We start from the raw sequence: 18791 nt of genomic DNA, 5'->3' as shown, positions 1-18791 counted from the left end.
AGGCTTCACGAGTCGTTTCTGTCACGATAGGGCAAAGTAAAATATACAATCAGAAGAGATTTATAAATTAACGAAAAGTAAGTTTTTGATTACGCAAATCCTAATGCGAAAAGGATAATGAGATCAGTTATGATCAATATCGTAGAATATTAACACGTTTATAGTAAAAGTAGTAAAATGGCTGTCGAAAAAAAAAAAAAAAAAAAAAAGCGAATAAAGACTACAGAAATTTACACAACTTTTACTCAAATCACCATAAAAGTATATAGTGAAACTACCGTAGTTCATACTTTTTTTGGGTTCACAAACTAGTCAGAAGTATTTTAAATTTAAATAGTCTTTACTGTTTCAATATTTTCTATGCAGAAAGGTTCAGTTTTACTTTAATTATAATATAAAATAATACCAACATTACGAACTTCTTACTTGATTGAGCGATGAATCGGCGATTTTACAATCAGCCACGCTTTCCACTACAAACCCTATTAGAAATATTCTACAAAAGGGAGACAAGACAATCCTTTCGCGAAAAGATAATAAACTAATGACTTCAAATCTGATATGGAGACACACACGCAGGAGAAAACAACATATCCACTGAAGCAAATGTACATATCAAATATTAATGAGTAAATTTTAGCTCTGACACTTTAATTCCTATGTATCAAATGTCATTCAATGTTTTTTTTTTTTTTCTTTTCTTTAAAGAGCACTTTATTTAGTAAGGTAAATTTGTAAATTCACAGTATTTGTTTAAAGAAATATAAACCTTAAAAGCTACGAGTACTAACTTATTCCTGGGGGGCTGCCTAGATTCATCTGTTTATCCACTTCAGACTGCAGTTGCTTCAACTTCTCAGCTTCCTCTTCCATTTCTCTCACGCGAGCTTTGATTGCTTCAAGTTCCTGTAAAATGGAAGAAAAGGCCAATGTGCACTACTTCTGACATTTTTATGACATACGTACAATGCTACTTTTCGGCAACTTCAGGGAAAATAGATGCATACTCTATCCAACAAGTTCCTAACCCCGAGATATTGTTTAGCAATCATGTGTGATGTTTCAATAGACAATTTCACATATACAAGGGGAAAAAAAAATTGTGAATCCTACAATCTCTTACAACTTACTTCTACAAAGAATTTCTACATAAACAGGCGTTTCAATCGAATACTTCTCAATAAGACTGTAGTACGTAAAATATACTGAGTCTTTCAGAGGAATAAACCTTGCTGACGTATCTTGAGACTAACAAATTATTATCTATCTAAAGTGAAATAATCTGCACCGCTGCTGACACTATACGTACATACAATGCTTACTTGTAGACCCGATGGCAGAACTTTGTCTTTCTGCGATGAGCTTTAGTAAGTCAAAAAATTTCTTCAGAAGAAACACTTGTGATTGTTAAAAATACGCTTTACGCGACGGAAAAAAAAAAAATCAAACTATATTAACGCGAGTCGTCCGTGCATTTAAGATATCTACACATAGCAGGCAAGTTTTACATTTTTCCGTTTGCAATATTTTCTTTCATCTGGCAATTTTCCCGCACAGGCGCGGCAAATTTTCTGCGATCACATCGCAGATCGCGGCATGTTCTGCTATGGGGCTTGTAGATATCGAGACTTTGCACATTTAGGGAATAAAATGATTTTTATTGAAAACAGATGGCTCTTCTGATATGATCCCACTCAACTACAATGCGGATACCTTTCAATTAAAGAAAAAAATGTAGAAGTCGACAACGAAAGTTAAGAAAAAGGAACTCCAATGCATGTCTATCATTTCTTATGAAATATTTTATAGACGATTTTCGCAACCATAATAATAAACTGAAAGAGTGATAGCCATCAAAAGAAAGCAAAAATGCATTTAACTCCCGTCTTCAGACATAACCTGCTCGAACCAAAACCGCAAATTTCACGATCATTCAATGCGGTCCGACTGATTTCTTCACAAGAGGTGAGGGATTCTTGGAAATTTTACGAAGTGAAGGTGAAGAAAATTAGGTTGTGACAAATCACTATTGTCAATACTTTAATGATGGAGGAGGCGTTGTGTAAAAAGTATGCTTAGTTATATAGTTTCACGAAGAACAGCCTACGTGTAAAGGAAAATTGTACTTGTTACAATAAATACTATTCTTCATTCAAATACTGGTTTACTGTGTAATCTAAATTTTACAATAGCCGGAATACAATAAGCCATTGCAGCAAAGGACAGCAGGCCGCAACGATAACCCAGTCTTGATTTCTGGTGTGTATCTTCGGTCGGTCTTAGTTCTTATTGTATATTTTGGTGAACAAACAGTACCACGAATAGTTTCTTAAAGTTCTCCAAGTTTTACTCAACGTTTTCAGTCCATCTTGTATATCATTAATCATTCACTTTCTTTCATTCACTACCGCCTGAACAACTAAAACGTGGGACATTTTCAGGAGTTTATTCCGCAAAAGAATAGAAATCTTTGTTTAACGTCCTAGAATTATGCCCGTTAGGGTGAGGGAGATGGGTGATTAAGCCAAGTGAATGACGGAAAAATCGGTGGAATGAGATTATGGGAGGAAACTGGAATACTTTGGAGGAAAAAAAAAAAAAAAAAAAACACGGACACGATGTTGTCCAACACAAAGTTAACTTGGTTGAGGATGGAACCTAGGGTCCACGGTCAAGAGGTAAGCGCTTTACCAGAGCCAACGTGCTTCTCCGCAAAATAGAACGTGTGCTATATATTCAAAATGTATCACCATCAGAAGATAGAAATGTATATTCATATATGCAGTCTATTAACTGTAATGTTAAAATTTATCTTTCTTGAAGCTGAGTCACCAATTTGTATTTAAAAAATGTACTAGTCTATGTAAGTATAATTAACAAAGAAAGAACGAAAAAAAGATGTTACATTAGATGAAGTTAGAGATTAAATTTAGACAAAACTAACAGGGATTTTATCAAGTGTTCAGTTTCCGGAGAACAAAAGCCTAGGATAGCTTTGAGATTAGTGTTCTTTGCAAAACGAAATGATACTTCTTCAAGCTTTACGTTCTACGTATATATTGTTTTGAGTCAGAAAATTAATGGTAACAACTGATTTTCTGGAATAAAAGACATGGATGAAAACGCGTATAATATACGTATATATGTAAAATCACTGATCAAAAAGTATCTGAGCTTGAATTTGTTTTCTCGATTCCCTGCGAGGTCGGACGAACGAGGTCGACTGGGATACTCATGAAATCCTGTGAAGTTCCTTGTGGTAGCAAATTATTGATAAAAGCACCGAGGTGTTTGCTCTGTGTGTTGCATAGATTGTTATCGTGTTTTTACAGTCGAACAAAATACATGAACGTTTTGACCAACGTATCTACATCAGGTTTGACCAGAAACTTGGAGTGACAAAGACTGAGACAATTAGGAAGATTAAACGTATTTTCCGGTTCGAAGAAGGCCGAACGTCAGTTGAAAGAGGTGAGAGTTCTGGTAGCCCACCAACATCCAGAACATAGAACATCAACACAGTCATAACCGCTGTATAACAATCTGGGAGTCTGCTAATTGCTAATGAAACTGGCCTTTCTTACGGTCCGTGTAGTCCATATTAACTGACGACCTGAACATGCATAGCGTGGAAGTAAAGTTGGTACCCAGACATCTGACTAAAGAACACACAACTGCGCCTTAAAGGTGACACAGATTTGTTGAAATGTTCAAATATTTCCTGAAATCGATTACTGAAGATGAAACGTGGGTTTATGGGTACGATACAGAAACAAGTCCAGTCTTCTAATAGAGATCTCAAAACTCACGATGTAGAAAGAAGTAACGGCGGGCCAACAGCAAAAATCAAGGTCATGCTGCCTGTGGCTTTTGATTACAACAGTGTAGTGCATCACAAGTACGCCAGAAAGAAGTCACTCAACATTACTACCTCGGGACGCAGTTCCTCGCAAGAGATTGGAACCTTGAGTCTGAAACTTGGAAGTTGCATCATGATCATGCTCCAGTACATTATGCTCATCTAGTTCAAAAGTTTGTAGCCAAACACTAAATTCCTCAGGTACGGTAAGTTCCCTACTGAGTGGACATGGCTCCCTGTGACTTCTGGCTTTTCATCAAGCTCAAATTTTCACTAAGTCACTCTTTTCATAGCAGACGAAACATACTTAATGAGGTACCTGATAGCGATATCACAAGAGGACTTCCAACAACGGAAGGCTCATTCAAACAAGTGTATACTCTAATGGGGTCTACTTTGAAGAGAAATATGAGGTACAGGGTTCCCACAAGAAAATTATATATATTATACTTGAATATAAATGGGAAGACAGGGGTTCAGTTCTATCATGCACTTTTTGAACGGCCGCTTCCACCCTCACACTCCTTTAATTACCATTTGCATTAATTATTAATATGTATGATACAGTACAACATGCCTTGACATTGCAAATTAGACTTTTTTGTTTAAAAAAACTATAAAAAGCAATATAACATGCAGTCAAGAATATATTGTGAACTGTATCTGTCCTAAAATGAAATGAAATCGAGGTTTAAACCAGCCAACCCTGCTTCCTGGAACATTTTGAAAGAACAAGGAAAAAAGAAATTGATATAACAATATTTCTACTATTGGAAGAAACATTTCAATTATCCAATAGATAGAAATAAAAAAGATTATATTATATTATATATATATATTACACCAATTGTTATATGAACATACATTCTACTCTAAATACAACTTAGTGCATCTAAGGAAATATATACAACAGTAAAAGTATTAGTTACACTTTCATTTTCTTCAGCGCCTGAATAAGCTTATTTGCCATCTTCCGTTTCTCTTTGTTCTGCTAGTCTTGAATTTTCTGTAGTTCATTGATCTTCACGGATGCGGTATGGATCATTCCTGGGCAACTTAACGTCAGCCATGTCTTATTTTGATAGCGCAGAAGATAATCTTGTCTGACCATCTTTCATCAATCTAATAGCTACTTCCATTTTCTTCTGTACTGTTTCGTCCATTTCATTTAACTTCTTCAGAGACGATTCCCTCCTTGAAACTTCGTTTGATGTAGCTTCTTGCTTCGCATTTCTTTGCTGGAAATCTGCCACTGCGGTCTCTTTGTATCTGGACTCTTCTAAGTAAACTTTATAATTTCTCCAGGCGTTCTGCATAGCATTTATTAATTGTTATGTAACAGGTAGGTTTTCAACTTTTCCTCCATACATTCTAATGCTGATCTAGTCCTCAGAGCCTTTATATTCTCGTATGCAAGATGGGATCGATCATTTCGTAAAATGTGTTTGTTCTCCGATAAACCACGTTCCACATCAGCACTACCATGAAATATTGATTGGCAAGCTTTGACCACTTTAGATCACTGGATATTTAATTGTTCCACATGAATTTCTTCTATCGCATACTCTTGCCCAGTATTGATCCACGAACAAGTATCTGACACCTTATTTCCTTATGTTATTTTCACAAGTGGAAGTAGCAGTGCCACAAAAATATAGGTGGTTTCGTTAAAATTTAGGAAATATAGGAGTTTATAGGAAGAGAGACAAATATATAGGAAAAATAGGAGCATTGGAAAGCCTGCAATAAGTGTCCTTTTACTAAGAACCCGCTCTCCAATAAGACATTACCGTGGGATGAAATTAAACATTTTCAACATTCCATAAATCATAATATTCTTGTTTCTTGGACATTATCTTTGCAAAGAAGTCCTCTAACCTGATGCTGCCCATCTTTTCTTCGTATTCTCTGAAGTCATGAGATTCCTGAATTTCAGTACAGAAAGACATTCTTTTCTCAGCTACAGAACCAGATATTCTGTTGTGCCATACAGAGTTTGTAGGATGCGTTTCATCCTAGTTCGAACAAGTTCTGATTTTTTCTCTTCTAGCCTGGGGTCCAAAGCTGACAGAGCACTACCAGTTTGTACTCCAGAGGGCTCCTTTCCACGATCATGTTAACTATACCCAGCAAAAAGTTTCGACAGTGAAGCATGAAAGCTAGTTTATCTTTATCTGATGCTTTCAGTTCTTTTAGTAGCTTTTCTGTCTTAAAACCGGTGTCCATGAAGATGACAAGCCATACTTCGATTTCTGCTTTTACGTGGTCATATTCCCCTCTGTCTGTCTGTCTGTCTGTCTCTCTCTCTCTCTCACACACACACACTATTATATACGTGTTGCGGTTGCCGATCGTTTTTTGTTTTCAATGTGTCATGTGGACCTTCCTCTTCCGTCAGCAGTAACCAGTTCACCTGTGAGTGTCGTGGCGTGAAAGTGGTGCGGTAAAATGGGCGACCTGACAGACTTCCAAAGAGGCATGATCGTTGGTGCCCGTCTGGTTGGAGCTTCAGTGGCAACAGTGGCGAACATTGTGGGGGTATCGAAAGGCACTGTCCAATGTCACGAGGGCATACACAATTCATGGGCAAACGACGTCTGCAAAGCACAACAGTGGTCGAAAGACAATCCTGTCAGATAGGGACTGGAAGGCATTGAAACGGATTGTAGCAGCTAAAAAGAAACTGATTGTAGCAGCTAAAAAGAAGACCACTGCAATGAAAATTACGTCTGAACTAAATTCCGGCCTACAGAACCCGGTTTCATCGAAAACAGTGCGACGGGAACTTCATAAAATGAAAATTCATGGCAGGGCCACTATCGCCAAACCCCTGGTCACAGCAGTAAATGCGAAGAGGCTTATCCAGTGGTGTGCAAGGACCACAAGGCATGGACTCATTCATGAGCAGTAGAAACACGAATGTGGTCCGATGAATCTACCTTCACCTTGTTTCCAACAACCGGTCGTGTTCACGTATGGAGAACACCGTCGTAGGCCTATGATACAGACTGTCTGCTCCCAACAGTAAAGCATGGAGGGTGGTTCTGTTACAGTATGGGCATCAACATCGTGGTTTTCTGCAGGTCCCATCATAGCCCTGCATGGAATGATAAATGCTAAGGCGTATGAGGCCATCTTGGAGGACCAGGTTCTACCCATGGCCCAATATTGTTCCCTGATGGTGATGGCATCTACCAAGATGATTTGGCACCCTGTCACGCTGTAAAAGCGGTAAAATCATGGTTTGAGGAGCATGACCAGGAGCTATCACACCTCGCCTGGGTCCCACAATCACCAGATCTGAACATCATTGAGCCATTGTTGTCTGTTAGAAAGACGTGTTCGGTCTCGTTACACTCCACCAGCATCCCTTAAGGAACTGGAGCATGTTTTGGAGGAAAAATGGTACAAAATTCCACACACCACGATTCAGGAGCTGTATACGTCCATTCTACGTCGAATCCAACCCCTGTATATGTATATATATAATTCCCTCAGTACGAAATACGAACTCTGCATCATGCATCACTGTCATCATGGGAATGGACATTGGGGTCCTCTTCACATGTCAATCTGTGCGACTGATACAGATGAAAAAGTTAGATTAAAAAAAAAATATATATATATACACGAACATTTACGTTCCCTGACTTTCCATGACACTTTTTTTTTTTTTTTTTTTAAACACAAAATGCACGATTTCCCTGATTTTCCAGAATGTGGGAACCCTGGAGCTCAGTTCACAGGTACGATATTGTTTTTTTTTAAATAAAGGTATATAGGGTAGATCATTTATCCTGAAATTATCTTGTAAATTTTAAACGGAAAAAACAACCCTGAAATTATGCATCACGCAAATATCCGCAGGGACACTGTTCGATACTCCTCAATATATAAACAGGTTGCTAACCAAATAAATCAAGTTAGTTTTTGAAATAGCACTACGTCAAGCTATTACAAATTTCGAAGCTACATATTAAAGGAAAACAATACATTTATTATTAAGTGTTGCAAACTAAGGACGCTCACAAACGTCGAAATTTCGTAGGCCTCTACCTGAGTAACAATACAAGTGAGAGATGGGTGGGTGAATGTACACCTAAAGTACCTGTCTCGAACACTACGATAATAATGTGACGTATTTCGAATAAATAGGAGCGAAGTTACAAGGAATTGAAAATTTGACTTTTCAAAGGTTTTATGTCGAAAAGTTACTCTAGTAACTTATTTATTCATTTAATCATGGTCTATGGGTTTCGAAGGAGGTCAAAATCATGATGCCGTTTACAGTGATTTTGGTATCTCAAACACTTCGAAGGCATCAAAAACATGAGAAAAGACTGGTATACTGCTTTTCTTTGACATTACTGCAACAGATCTTGGTAGCTGTAATTAAAAGTCCTCAATTACATGACTAAGCAGTGTTGCAAACTAACAATGTTTATCATACCTACGGAGCGATTTGAGATATCAAATTACTGTAAACAGCATTTTAATTTCTACTCCTATTCGACAATTGAACCTATATTCTGAGGCCATGTTTGGGTGCCGAGGACCTTATTGAACGCTGAAAATATTTAGAAACTTAGAAGAACTTTGTAAAACTGTTGTAAGAACACTTTTTTTTTTATTATAAGAAATGATGGGTTTAATTCCTGAATTTGTTATTAAGACGACTAAACAAAACCATGCAATATTCTTCCCTATAATTCAAAGAAGTGGTAGGATGCGCAGTGAAGAACCGTAACGTAGTAATGGAAACATATAACGTCTTGCACCAAATCAATCAACGGCTTGCCAAACTTCCAAGAACTAAATCACACACAACATTGGAAGAAAACAGCTTACAAATATTGCTTTTATATGTCAAATATATAGTCACCAGCAAAAGGATTTATCCAGCCATGTTCTTTTGTTAACTTCCAAACGAATGGACCAATTCAAACTTTATTTCTAAATAACCTGTCGCAGCACGGGCATTTCTCACCCGAAAAATTGGTTAGTAGCCTGTACGTGCGTTGTCAGTTTTTAGATCGGAGTCCTCACCCAATTTGCGTAATTTCCGATTTTGTCTACTTTTTCTAGGACAAACAACATAAAAATGTCTTTCTAGTAAACTTAAATCCTTTCTCGTAACAAATCTGTAAAAATCTTCACATTATAACCGAATCCAGAACGTACTCTTTCCAATATTCCTTCAATGAACAAAAATTTCCTGCGCAATTCTTTCAGATCCAACCACCCAAATATAATTTTACTACAACTTCATTTGTATATTATTGGGCCAGGATTGTTTCGTTTTCAATGCGGGTGGCTAAAGCTTAACCAAAACGAAGGAGCTCCACCAATTTTAATTAGCTTTGTCACGTGACTTATTCTAAGGAACGAATATAGCTTGGTCATAAAACAATCGATTCTGAGTACCATAAACTTTCTTAGATTCAAATCTGGTTAAAACTAAGCGAGATAATGCAGGTTTCGTAAAATATCTTGCACAAGCAGTTTCATCAAGGTTTCGGCCCGTGCGGCAAAAGGTTTTAGCATACACACGTTGAGTTCTTATCTATTAAGGAAATTACACACAATTTCGTCTACTCGCTCCGAAGTTAGCGAAAGATGGTAGTTGGGTAAATTCTTTTGCAAGCAACTCGTATACTCTCAAGTATAACAATTACTTATTTTTGTACATCAGCAAATTTAAATATAACCCTACGCACCAGCGGGTAGTGCTTTCTTTTCAAATAATTTGCACGAATGTACCTAATTTACCTTTATTTTTGACTGTCGTAATGTTCAAAGATATCCCTCCCTCTTTAAAACCTTCCTACTACGCAGGAAATGAAAATTGGTACTTTTTTCATTTCTCAAATAGGAAATGATAAATCTAAAGCAGCAGGATACTTTAAAGTTGGAACAATTTTTCCAACCTCTCATAACATCATTTAGCACTAAATTATGATAAATACTGATCCGATTTTTTAAATGAAATATTGACTACGACGTACAGAATGTAATCGCAATTATCTTCGCCATTTTAAGTAATATGAAGTAAAAAAGCTTTAGACCTGCCGCTGCTTCAAAATCATTAAATGCTCATTCTATCAACGTGTGCAAAATTCAGATTTTTAACTGCCATCTGCTTGTGTGTTTGGAGATTACAGAAATAAGTTACACATACATAGCAGCGATACAATTTACCAATTCATTAAGTTTTGATGATTAGATATGTATTTGAGCAATTTTATCACTTGCTGTTTCAAATCAAAAATGAAACTCGCAGTGTTATTAGTACTGTTAATATTTGTATTCCCGTTTATTGTAATACATCCTTGTTTCTGAATGTAAAGGCCAGCATACAGTCATTCATCTATATACTAGGTAACGTACAGTATATAAACCCTGTAAGCTAATTAAGACTACGCTTCCACTGAGAATCGAATCCGAGTCCTCGTAGTCGCCATTCAATACGCAAGAATACATATTTCGATGCACGGTTGAAAAATTTAAAAAAACAACTCAAGCTGCTTATTATTATTGTTCTTTTACTTCTCGATCAAATGTAAAGAACAAAATAGTTCTTATTAACAATTCGTTAAACAACTATCTAGTATTAGTAATTTATTAATTTTCTATCTTTTTCTATCTTACGAGTGGGCAACTTTCGTTAACACGAAAAGCAGCGAAAAATCTACTGTATCGTAAATTTCAAACTAGGCTCTGCGGAAACCTTGTATCTTGCAACATTTTTATCTTCGCGAAAAAGCATTAATTACTTTGCTCTCGGTGAAAATTCATCAGTACCTGGGGTTACAGGTTTTAAGTGAATGATTTTTGGTCTTTCGAAATAGAGAACACGAAACAGCTGATCTAACCGCTTTTTAAACACGAAATGTTTAATTGTAATAATGGCAAAGTTTGGGTTTTACAATCCGTAGCGACTGGTCCCCTTGGGAAAACTGATTTACGCAGAGCTACCACCCACTAGCACCGTTCGAATTAAACTCTTACAGGGTCTTCAACAGTAGCACCACCAGTGCCGGGTCCTTCACCTTCTACAGTGTCACCATCTTGTCCATTCTCCATCGCATCTAACTGTTCCATATGATCATCATTCGTCAAAGCTAAATCGTCCACATCTGCCATATCACTTCCTGAAAAACATGAAAAAAATAAAATTCAGATTAATACGTTGTGTAACTTACATGTAAGCTGAATTAATGCATGATTAAAAGTAATACTAAGCAATAATGACACAAAATACAGCACATGAGAAGTAAAATTTTCAGCTAGTTTCCAGATGCTCAAAATTTTGCAGCTTATTTCCTGCTTATTACTTCAAACAACAAGAAATTCAGATAGTCTAGTTTATACCCTGACCATTCATTCTATGTCGGCTAAGCACAACTGTGTAACTGCTGACAACTCATTCGGGTCTCAAATTTTACTGCAAAGAATTCAGGAAAAGCATTAACTGTTAGATCTTGCAGTTTCAAATCGGAGCTTTTCGGGAATATAACAGCGCGATCAGCCGAATCTGAAGTTCTTCGGACTGGCAGGCTAAGAAATCAACGACCCAAACGCGACGTGGCTACACCAACACAAATGGGGTCGATCACAAATATTCAATAATAAAAGAGGCACGTTTGAGGCTACCAAAGAAAGTGTCGTCTGAGGTTCATCGTAACATTAAGTCGATTGGTACGGCAAAAGAATCAATGATTCCACAGATGAAATCTGACAGTCCACTGTCAACCACTTTATTCGTCACTGTCTTGGTCTACGACACGTACAGTGTTCTTCAAAAAGTCTGGCTACCCATGCCATTGGAAAGTGCTCCATTCTTACAGTTAATTCTTTGGCCAATTTAGTTCATTATTTAGAGCTGAAGAATTAGAATTTCCTGTATACGGTTGTTAAAATATGGCCTACAGCAAGGCAGGTGACCAACATTAAACAAGATTATACACCCCCGAAGTGAAAATGGAACAAGTATCATATTGGATAAGGCACATTTACATCTCTGCAATACCTATGGTAAGAGACGTTACTGAGTTTTTCTGCAAATGACGAGGAATTTTCACGAAGAGAAACATGACTGTTGCCAGATAAGGTTATGAGAAGTTGGAGATAAACGTGAAGGTGAATGCTATCTACTTCAGGTACCCATCATGGCCCCAATCTATCTGAAAGACATCCCTCGTTTATACGGAACCAATAGGTGTGGATTCACATGAACAAAGCGGCTTGGGTATAAAACCTCGCGGCCCAAATACTGTCTGATCAAAACCTAGCGGGACAGAATCGTCAGTACAAAACCTCATCGCACCGACTTCATTGTAGAGTATTTTATATGTCGCTATATCTATAAACTTAAAAGGTAACACAATTATACAAGTGAAATACGCATAGATTTCTCTTGCTCATCGCTGATCTATTATTGCTATTTACACGGCATTTGTTATGTCGAGTGATTTAGAAACTCGCTTGTGCGTAACTCGAGAATTCAAAGCCTACACTACGCATATTTCACACGATAAAAAACAAAGCAATGTCTAACATGCTAAATTTTATACCGACCGGATGAGTTCCGTATATTGATTTCTGGTTTGGAATACATAACGCAAAATTTGACCGCTCACAACTCGGAAACCCGTAAGTGTGCACAATAGCAGGTCAAGGTCTATCACCATATTAACTTGGATCTTGATCGGACGAGTAATATACAGTGTCCTTAATTTTTCAAGGCAGGACGAAACTAGATTCAATGGATACGATTTCCTCTTCATTTGGGTTTATTTTAGGATTATATATCCATTCATTTTGAACTGTTCCATTTTTTTACGCCTCTACAGTTAGCAATTTTGGAAGCCACGTTACTTTTAAGTATTTTTTTCTGCTTATTCTTATTTTAACCCCAGAAACTGAGTAAATTGTTAAAAATTTTGTCCCGTGAGGTCTGGGCCCCACATTTTGTCCGTATACCAGACAAAGCGCCAATACATCCTATCGGTTATCACAGTATGAAGCAGAAAACTGGAATAAGTGTTATTCCTCCATCACATTCCAGTTAAAAGCCATCATGCAAGCCAAGCCTCGTTACCTTCTATGGCCTATGGAAAATCTGTAGGGAGGAAATCTTATGTTTGGGTTCCAACATATTAAGTTGTAGTGAAAACTACGATGTGAACGATAGTTCATAATGCTCGTAGTCTGGTACAACATAACCGGTAGTGACAGTATGGCTTTCCATGGGGTAGGTACACTAAAAGTAGTTCGAATATTACCTTATAAACCTTCTGCGAAGTGCTCCATTTAAATAATCATGTTTCAGGATAATGGGACATCTGTGTACCAATTTTAGTTATGGAAGTCTTAGTTAGAGGAGCAATTAGGACTGAATGGTAATTTATTTTACAGATTATATTCAGGAATGCATTGGATTTTATGACTGATATCAGTCTCAATCTTAGTTTTCATTTTAACAACGAAATTTATTCAGTATTACATAATCGACTTTGATATATATAGGTAACTAACTATACTGTTACATCAGTTGGTTGTTAAACTTATTAAAAGCCCTTGCTGAGTATCGGAAACCGTCATGTGATAGGTAATAATCGGAGTCAAAGCAATATTTGTAAAACAACGTGGATCAAGTTTTCTTAGAAAGCCAATGAAGAGAATATTCGTATTTTTTTTTTTTTTTTAATTTAATTAAAGCACAACTTCGATTCTACGCCAAGAAGCTTAATTCGTACCTTTAGGCAATTACAATTAGACCTCCATTTTGCTCCCAGTTCCACTGTAAAACGCGACAGACGTGAGAAAAGCTAATGAAGTTTCTTCTCCTTTTCCATTTATGTTGAGCAATCTTAAGCTTGGAAAAGGAGTGCATGTTATTAAAACTTTCAGAATACATTACCTGAAAGGGAATACAATGTAATTTCACGGAACGCGCGCACACACGAATACAAAAAATAAATAAATAAAAATAAAAATCCAGATGACTAAATTATTAGCATTTATTTATTTATTTTATTTTTAATTTTTTTAGACGGTGTCTACTGAAATTCCAAAATGAAATTTCATGATCTTTTCCTTACAAAACCATAAAATCTTGCAACATTCAAAAACTAGTAACAATACCTATATTCTTTATCTTATCACTACTTTCAAAGGCTGTTCCCTGGAGCGATCAAAACTTTGTTTTCTCACAAACTACTGAAGTTAGATGCGTAGGTGGTTTCGCTGATGGAAATGAAATCTTTGAGTTTTACGTCCCACGGTTATGCCGGTTAGGCTAAAGGAGACGATGATAATGAGAGATGAGTGAGATGGTGGAATGAAGAAAGTGGGAGGAAACTGGAGAACCCCGAGAAAACCCACGAGCACGGTGTTTGTCCACCACAAAGTTCACTTGGCGGGGGCTGGGATCGAACCCGGGACCCCACGCACCAGAGGTGAACGCTCTACCACTGAGCCACCGCGCCCCCAGGTTTCGGTGATGGGATGCAATGTGCCCATCCCATTTGGGTGCACGAAAGAATTTGGGTACGATTTAGGTAAAAATTTCCATGCATGCGATAGAACCGTGCTTTGCTTGCGATTTGGTACCGTCTAAAGCCGACTATATACAATTTTGACGTTTTATAGAACAAAATTTTCCAAATCTAAAGATTTTTAAAATATCATGACCCGAAAGCTGAATTTTCTGGCTTTCACGACAGTTTTCTGATTTAGTGACCGATAGACACCCCGCTACATCAATTGGATTAGGTTCGCGGTTCGATCTCACATGGTTCCCATCCTAAGTCCCAGACAATCACGATGCGTCCAAGGTTTTTAACACTAAGAAACCAACAAATATCAAAACTCTGCCGTGTGAGATTGTTAATATCTAAAATTAAAAATTGCTAGTAAATGATTGATGTTGAATATCAGGTATCAACAAATCATTTGTATAATAAAAGAAAACTCAGCGATATTTTAATTGAATTCTCCTCCCGACCTTCATAATTACGATTCTAGATACAGAACATACTACACGAGGTGATGAAATTTATGATTGATCTAGTGCCAATATACCTGATCCAATATTGATACAACTGACTGATAGGTCCCAAGAAATGCGAAATGATCCTACTGCTACTGCTTAAACTTTCTCGTAATTGCTGCAAATTAACATGCCCTGGTCTATCTAATTGAATGATTCTGGCAATTAATTCTGCTGCGTTGGGCCGCTTCACAATCTTATTACATGTATTATTCCTCGAACCGATTTTGCATATCTTAGTTTCTAAGATGGTTTAACACTAGAAGCGCCGTCGGGGTCATTTTGATATCCCCCCCCCCCAATTTCCTTTTACTTAACATACAATGGAACGTCAAAGCTAAAATTTTCTGACTTCTAAAATGCATTCAAGTATACTGGGACAAATTTTCACATTTCTATCTTATTAAAATAGATAATCAGATACCCCTAGAACAGACAATAGGGGTCATTTTGACCCTCATAAGAAAACTGACAAATTTGCAAGCGAACGTAAGTTTTTCAATTTCCTATATGACTCATTGTTGTTTTCTAGCAACTATTATCGTGTTTACTGAGAGAACAAAAGAAAAGTCATAGGACCCTGTTTGATGATCCATAGCGCCAGCAATTTCCGCAGCACTCTTCGTGCAACTTTCGACTAGTGTGCACCTTTTCGTACATAAGATACAGAAAGAATTGAGTGTCGAGTGTGCCTTACCCTCTTGAACAGTTAGATTCAATGTGACAGTGGTGACTACAGTAACGATGAAGATTTTCGTGTTTCTAATGGAATTTGCAGAATGTGTCATCCTCTGAAAGTAGTGACAGTAATACCGAAGGAAATATGGCGTCTAGCAGTGTAGATTCCTTTGGTATGCGCAGGCAAGGACAAAGTAACAATGCGCTTACTCAGCCTACAGGTAGCAGTTACCAGAAGTACACATCATCTAATGGTATTGTGCAGACTCCTATAAATCTTAGCAGCACCGCTTCCACTACAGGTCGCACGCCATCTCGAAATATTGTGACAATTGCAAGTGGACCAACACCTTTTGCTCGTCGTAACATTTTGTCAAATCCTGCTTCAGCACGGCGTTTGATGGTGAAGGAATTAATGGTGAAACACATTCAAGTATGTACTGTTGCCGAAGCACGACGCAATTTTGGAGATGACAGCAACTAGAATATAACGCGGGAAGAACTCGATGCATTTTTCGCCCTGCTGTATGCCCGTGGTGCACTAGGTCATTCAAAACATTGTGCTGATGATTTATGGAACAATAAAATTGGAGACCAAACATGTTCCAATGTCACGCAATCGTTTCCGTAAATCATGCGGCATCTCAAATTTGATGTGCGAAGCAGCAGAGCTGAGCGCCGGGCAACTAACAAATTTTCTCTCGCGTCTGAGACTTGGAACTCATGAGAAACTGTTATTTGTGTTACAATTCTGGACCAGAAATAGCCATCGATGAACAGCTGTTGCCATACAAGTTTGGGATCAAATTCTAGTTAGCAATTGATGTAGATTCCAAATAGGTGTTAAGTGGTTATCCCTATTCGGGCAAGGATGAAAACCGACCGAATGTACAACTTGGGAAGAGTGTATTGCTAAAATTACTGCAGTAGTATCTAAATTCCGGAAGCAACGTCACTACTGACAATTTTTTTTTTTTTTTTTTTTTTAACTTCTGTGAAACTTGCAGATGAACTTTGTATGCAGAAACTCTCAATTGTTCGAACGATGCGTTTGAACAAACTAGAATTACTTCCTATTACACGCGACACCTCAACACCACGATATTCGACTCTTGCACTGAGAAATGGAGACAAAACACTAACAGTATACAGGTGCAAGAGCACAAACGTGCTAATTCTTAGCACCATGCATACTAATATGTCTACAGACGACAGCCCAAAGAAGAAACCGAACATTATCACTTACTACATTGGCACAAAATGCGGCGTAGATGTAGCGGCCCAGATGCTGAGGAAATACACTACAAGATATGGAACTCGCAGGTGCCCTGTTCAGGTATTTTACAACGTCTTTGACATTGCCGCACTCAATGTTTGGATACTTTTCAATGAATCATCGGGCTCCAGAATTTCACGCCGAGAATTTATTCTTGCGCTGGTGGAAGAACTATGTGCTGATGCTTTGTGCAAGAAATGCCCTCCGGTTGTTCCAGCGTTCACCACAAAACGGAAGAAGTGTGCTTTTTAACTATGCAATGGAAAGAATAAAACTTCTGCTCGTTGTGAGGGATGCCAGAAACCAATTTGTGGGAAATGCGTTGCTGTGACTCTTAAGCGTGCATATTGTTCAACTTCTCCTGATGTCTAAAGAACTTTGGAACATGCGTGTTCATTAATATTTTACATTCGTGTGTATGATACTCATTTTGTAACAACTTGTGATATGTTGAGTCATATGGCATCATTTTTGTCTTTTTTTTTTCTTAGGCAAAACACATTGTGAAGCAAGTTAAATCTTATATCTTGTCATTGTTACAACATTTATAAATAAAAAATATAACTTGCTCTTAAGATATGAATTTCTTATGGGGGTCAAATTAACCCCCAATGACTGTTTTAGGTAAACCCAAAATCTGGCTGTTCTAGTGTTAAAAACTAATTTTCCACAATACGAATATAAGTTTCTTTGAACCTTGCACAATCTTATTCTTTCCCTCTCCAATACTTCATTTGCTTCATGAACTATATGCCTTTTTGGGAGTCACACGTTACGAACAATTGAGACGCAAATCATACTGGCCACTTTCCTTATCAATATCCCACCAAACTAACTTTATATATATATATATATATATATATATATATATTAAAAAAGGGGGGGGGGAACTCCTAAGACAAACACACACAGATATATGAACGAAAGTCACTATTTCGTGACTTCGTACGTCTTGAACCACAAAATCTCGATCAAATGTTCAACATAGATGAGGTTAGGGCCTGGGATGGTTTTTATCATTTCACTTCGACGGTGCAACCTAGGGGAGGGGACATATTTAAAAATAACCGAAAATGATAGATATCAATGTCGGCGGGGTCGCTGAGATGAACAGCGACACTTCCGACGGTTTAAATCCAAAACCAGCTCTTTATGTCCAAAATAAAATGTATTCTTCTCGTGCGAAGAATGCGCATTCTGCTACTGAAGTATAAAATACACATTCAACTTTTGATTCGTAATAACCAATCTGTTTGGGTTGTTCATTTATGAAATACTGCTAAAAAAAATACGTTCCGGCATGAGAACATCTTGTGTGTGTTTAAAATTTAAGAACCTGCCTCACTAAAAATAATACAAAATTTAACATTTTTCTTTTGCTTGTTTCTCATAAGTGAAAGGAGATAATGAAATGTAACTTACCAAAATCTGATAATGTTATTCTACAACAGAAAATATGAAACTGAAGATTACTCAGTGTTGCAATCCATAATAATTACAGTGTTGCAATCCATAATAATTAGTGTTGCAATCCATAATAATTAGTGTTGCAATCCATAATTACAGTGTTGCAATCCATAATTACAGTGTTGCCAGAATAACAACGCTCCTAAAAATCTAAAAAAAAATGAAATTTTTGAGTTTTACGTCCCACGGTTATGCCGATTAGGCTAAAGGAGACGGTGATGATGAGAGATGAATGAAATGGTGGAATGAAGAAAGTGGGAGGAAACGGGAGAACCCCGAGAAAACCCACGCACACGGTGTTTGTCCACCACAAAGCTCACTTGGCGGGAGTAGGGTTTGAACCCGGGACCCCAAACACCAGAGGTGAACGCTCTACCACTGAGCCACCGCGGCCCCCCTTAAAAATCTAAGTTAAGGCAGAAACTACAGAAACGAACTGAACTGCATTTGGTTACGTA

General features: G+C 37.4%; 1 protein-coding gene across 10 annotated transcripts in view; it reads right to left on the bottom strand.

The window, feature by feature from the left end:
• The window catches only part of Pabp2 (poly(A) binding protein nuclear 1), a 75456-nt gene that overhangs the window by 44900 nt on the left and 11765 nt on the right, over positions 1-18791 (bottom strand). For all 10 annotated transcript variants that reach the window (XM_081756344.1, XM_081756361.1, XM_081756352.1 and 7 more), the window contains exons 2-3: positions 10868-11010; positions 792-906 (exon numbers count right to left, since the gene is read on the bottom strand). In XM_081756344.1, coding sequence (XP_081612470.1) covers positions 792-906; positions 10868-11002 — 250 coding nt within the window. In that variant the 5' untranslated portion in view covers positions 11003-11010. The remainder of the gene's footprint in view (positions 1-791; positions 907-10867; positions 11011-18791) is intronic.

This window comes from Thermobia domestica, chromosome 1 (assembly GCF_964235325.1).
Source record: "Thermobia domestica chromosome 1, izTheDome1.hap1.1, whole genome shotgun sequence".
Taxonomy (NCBI): domain Eukaryota; kingdom Metazoa; phylum Arthropoda; class Insecta; order Zygentoma; family Lepismatidae; genus Thermobia; species Thermobia domestica.
Note: the sequence above shows the minus strand (reverse complement) of the source record. Positions and strands in the feature narration are given on the sequence as shown.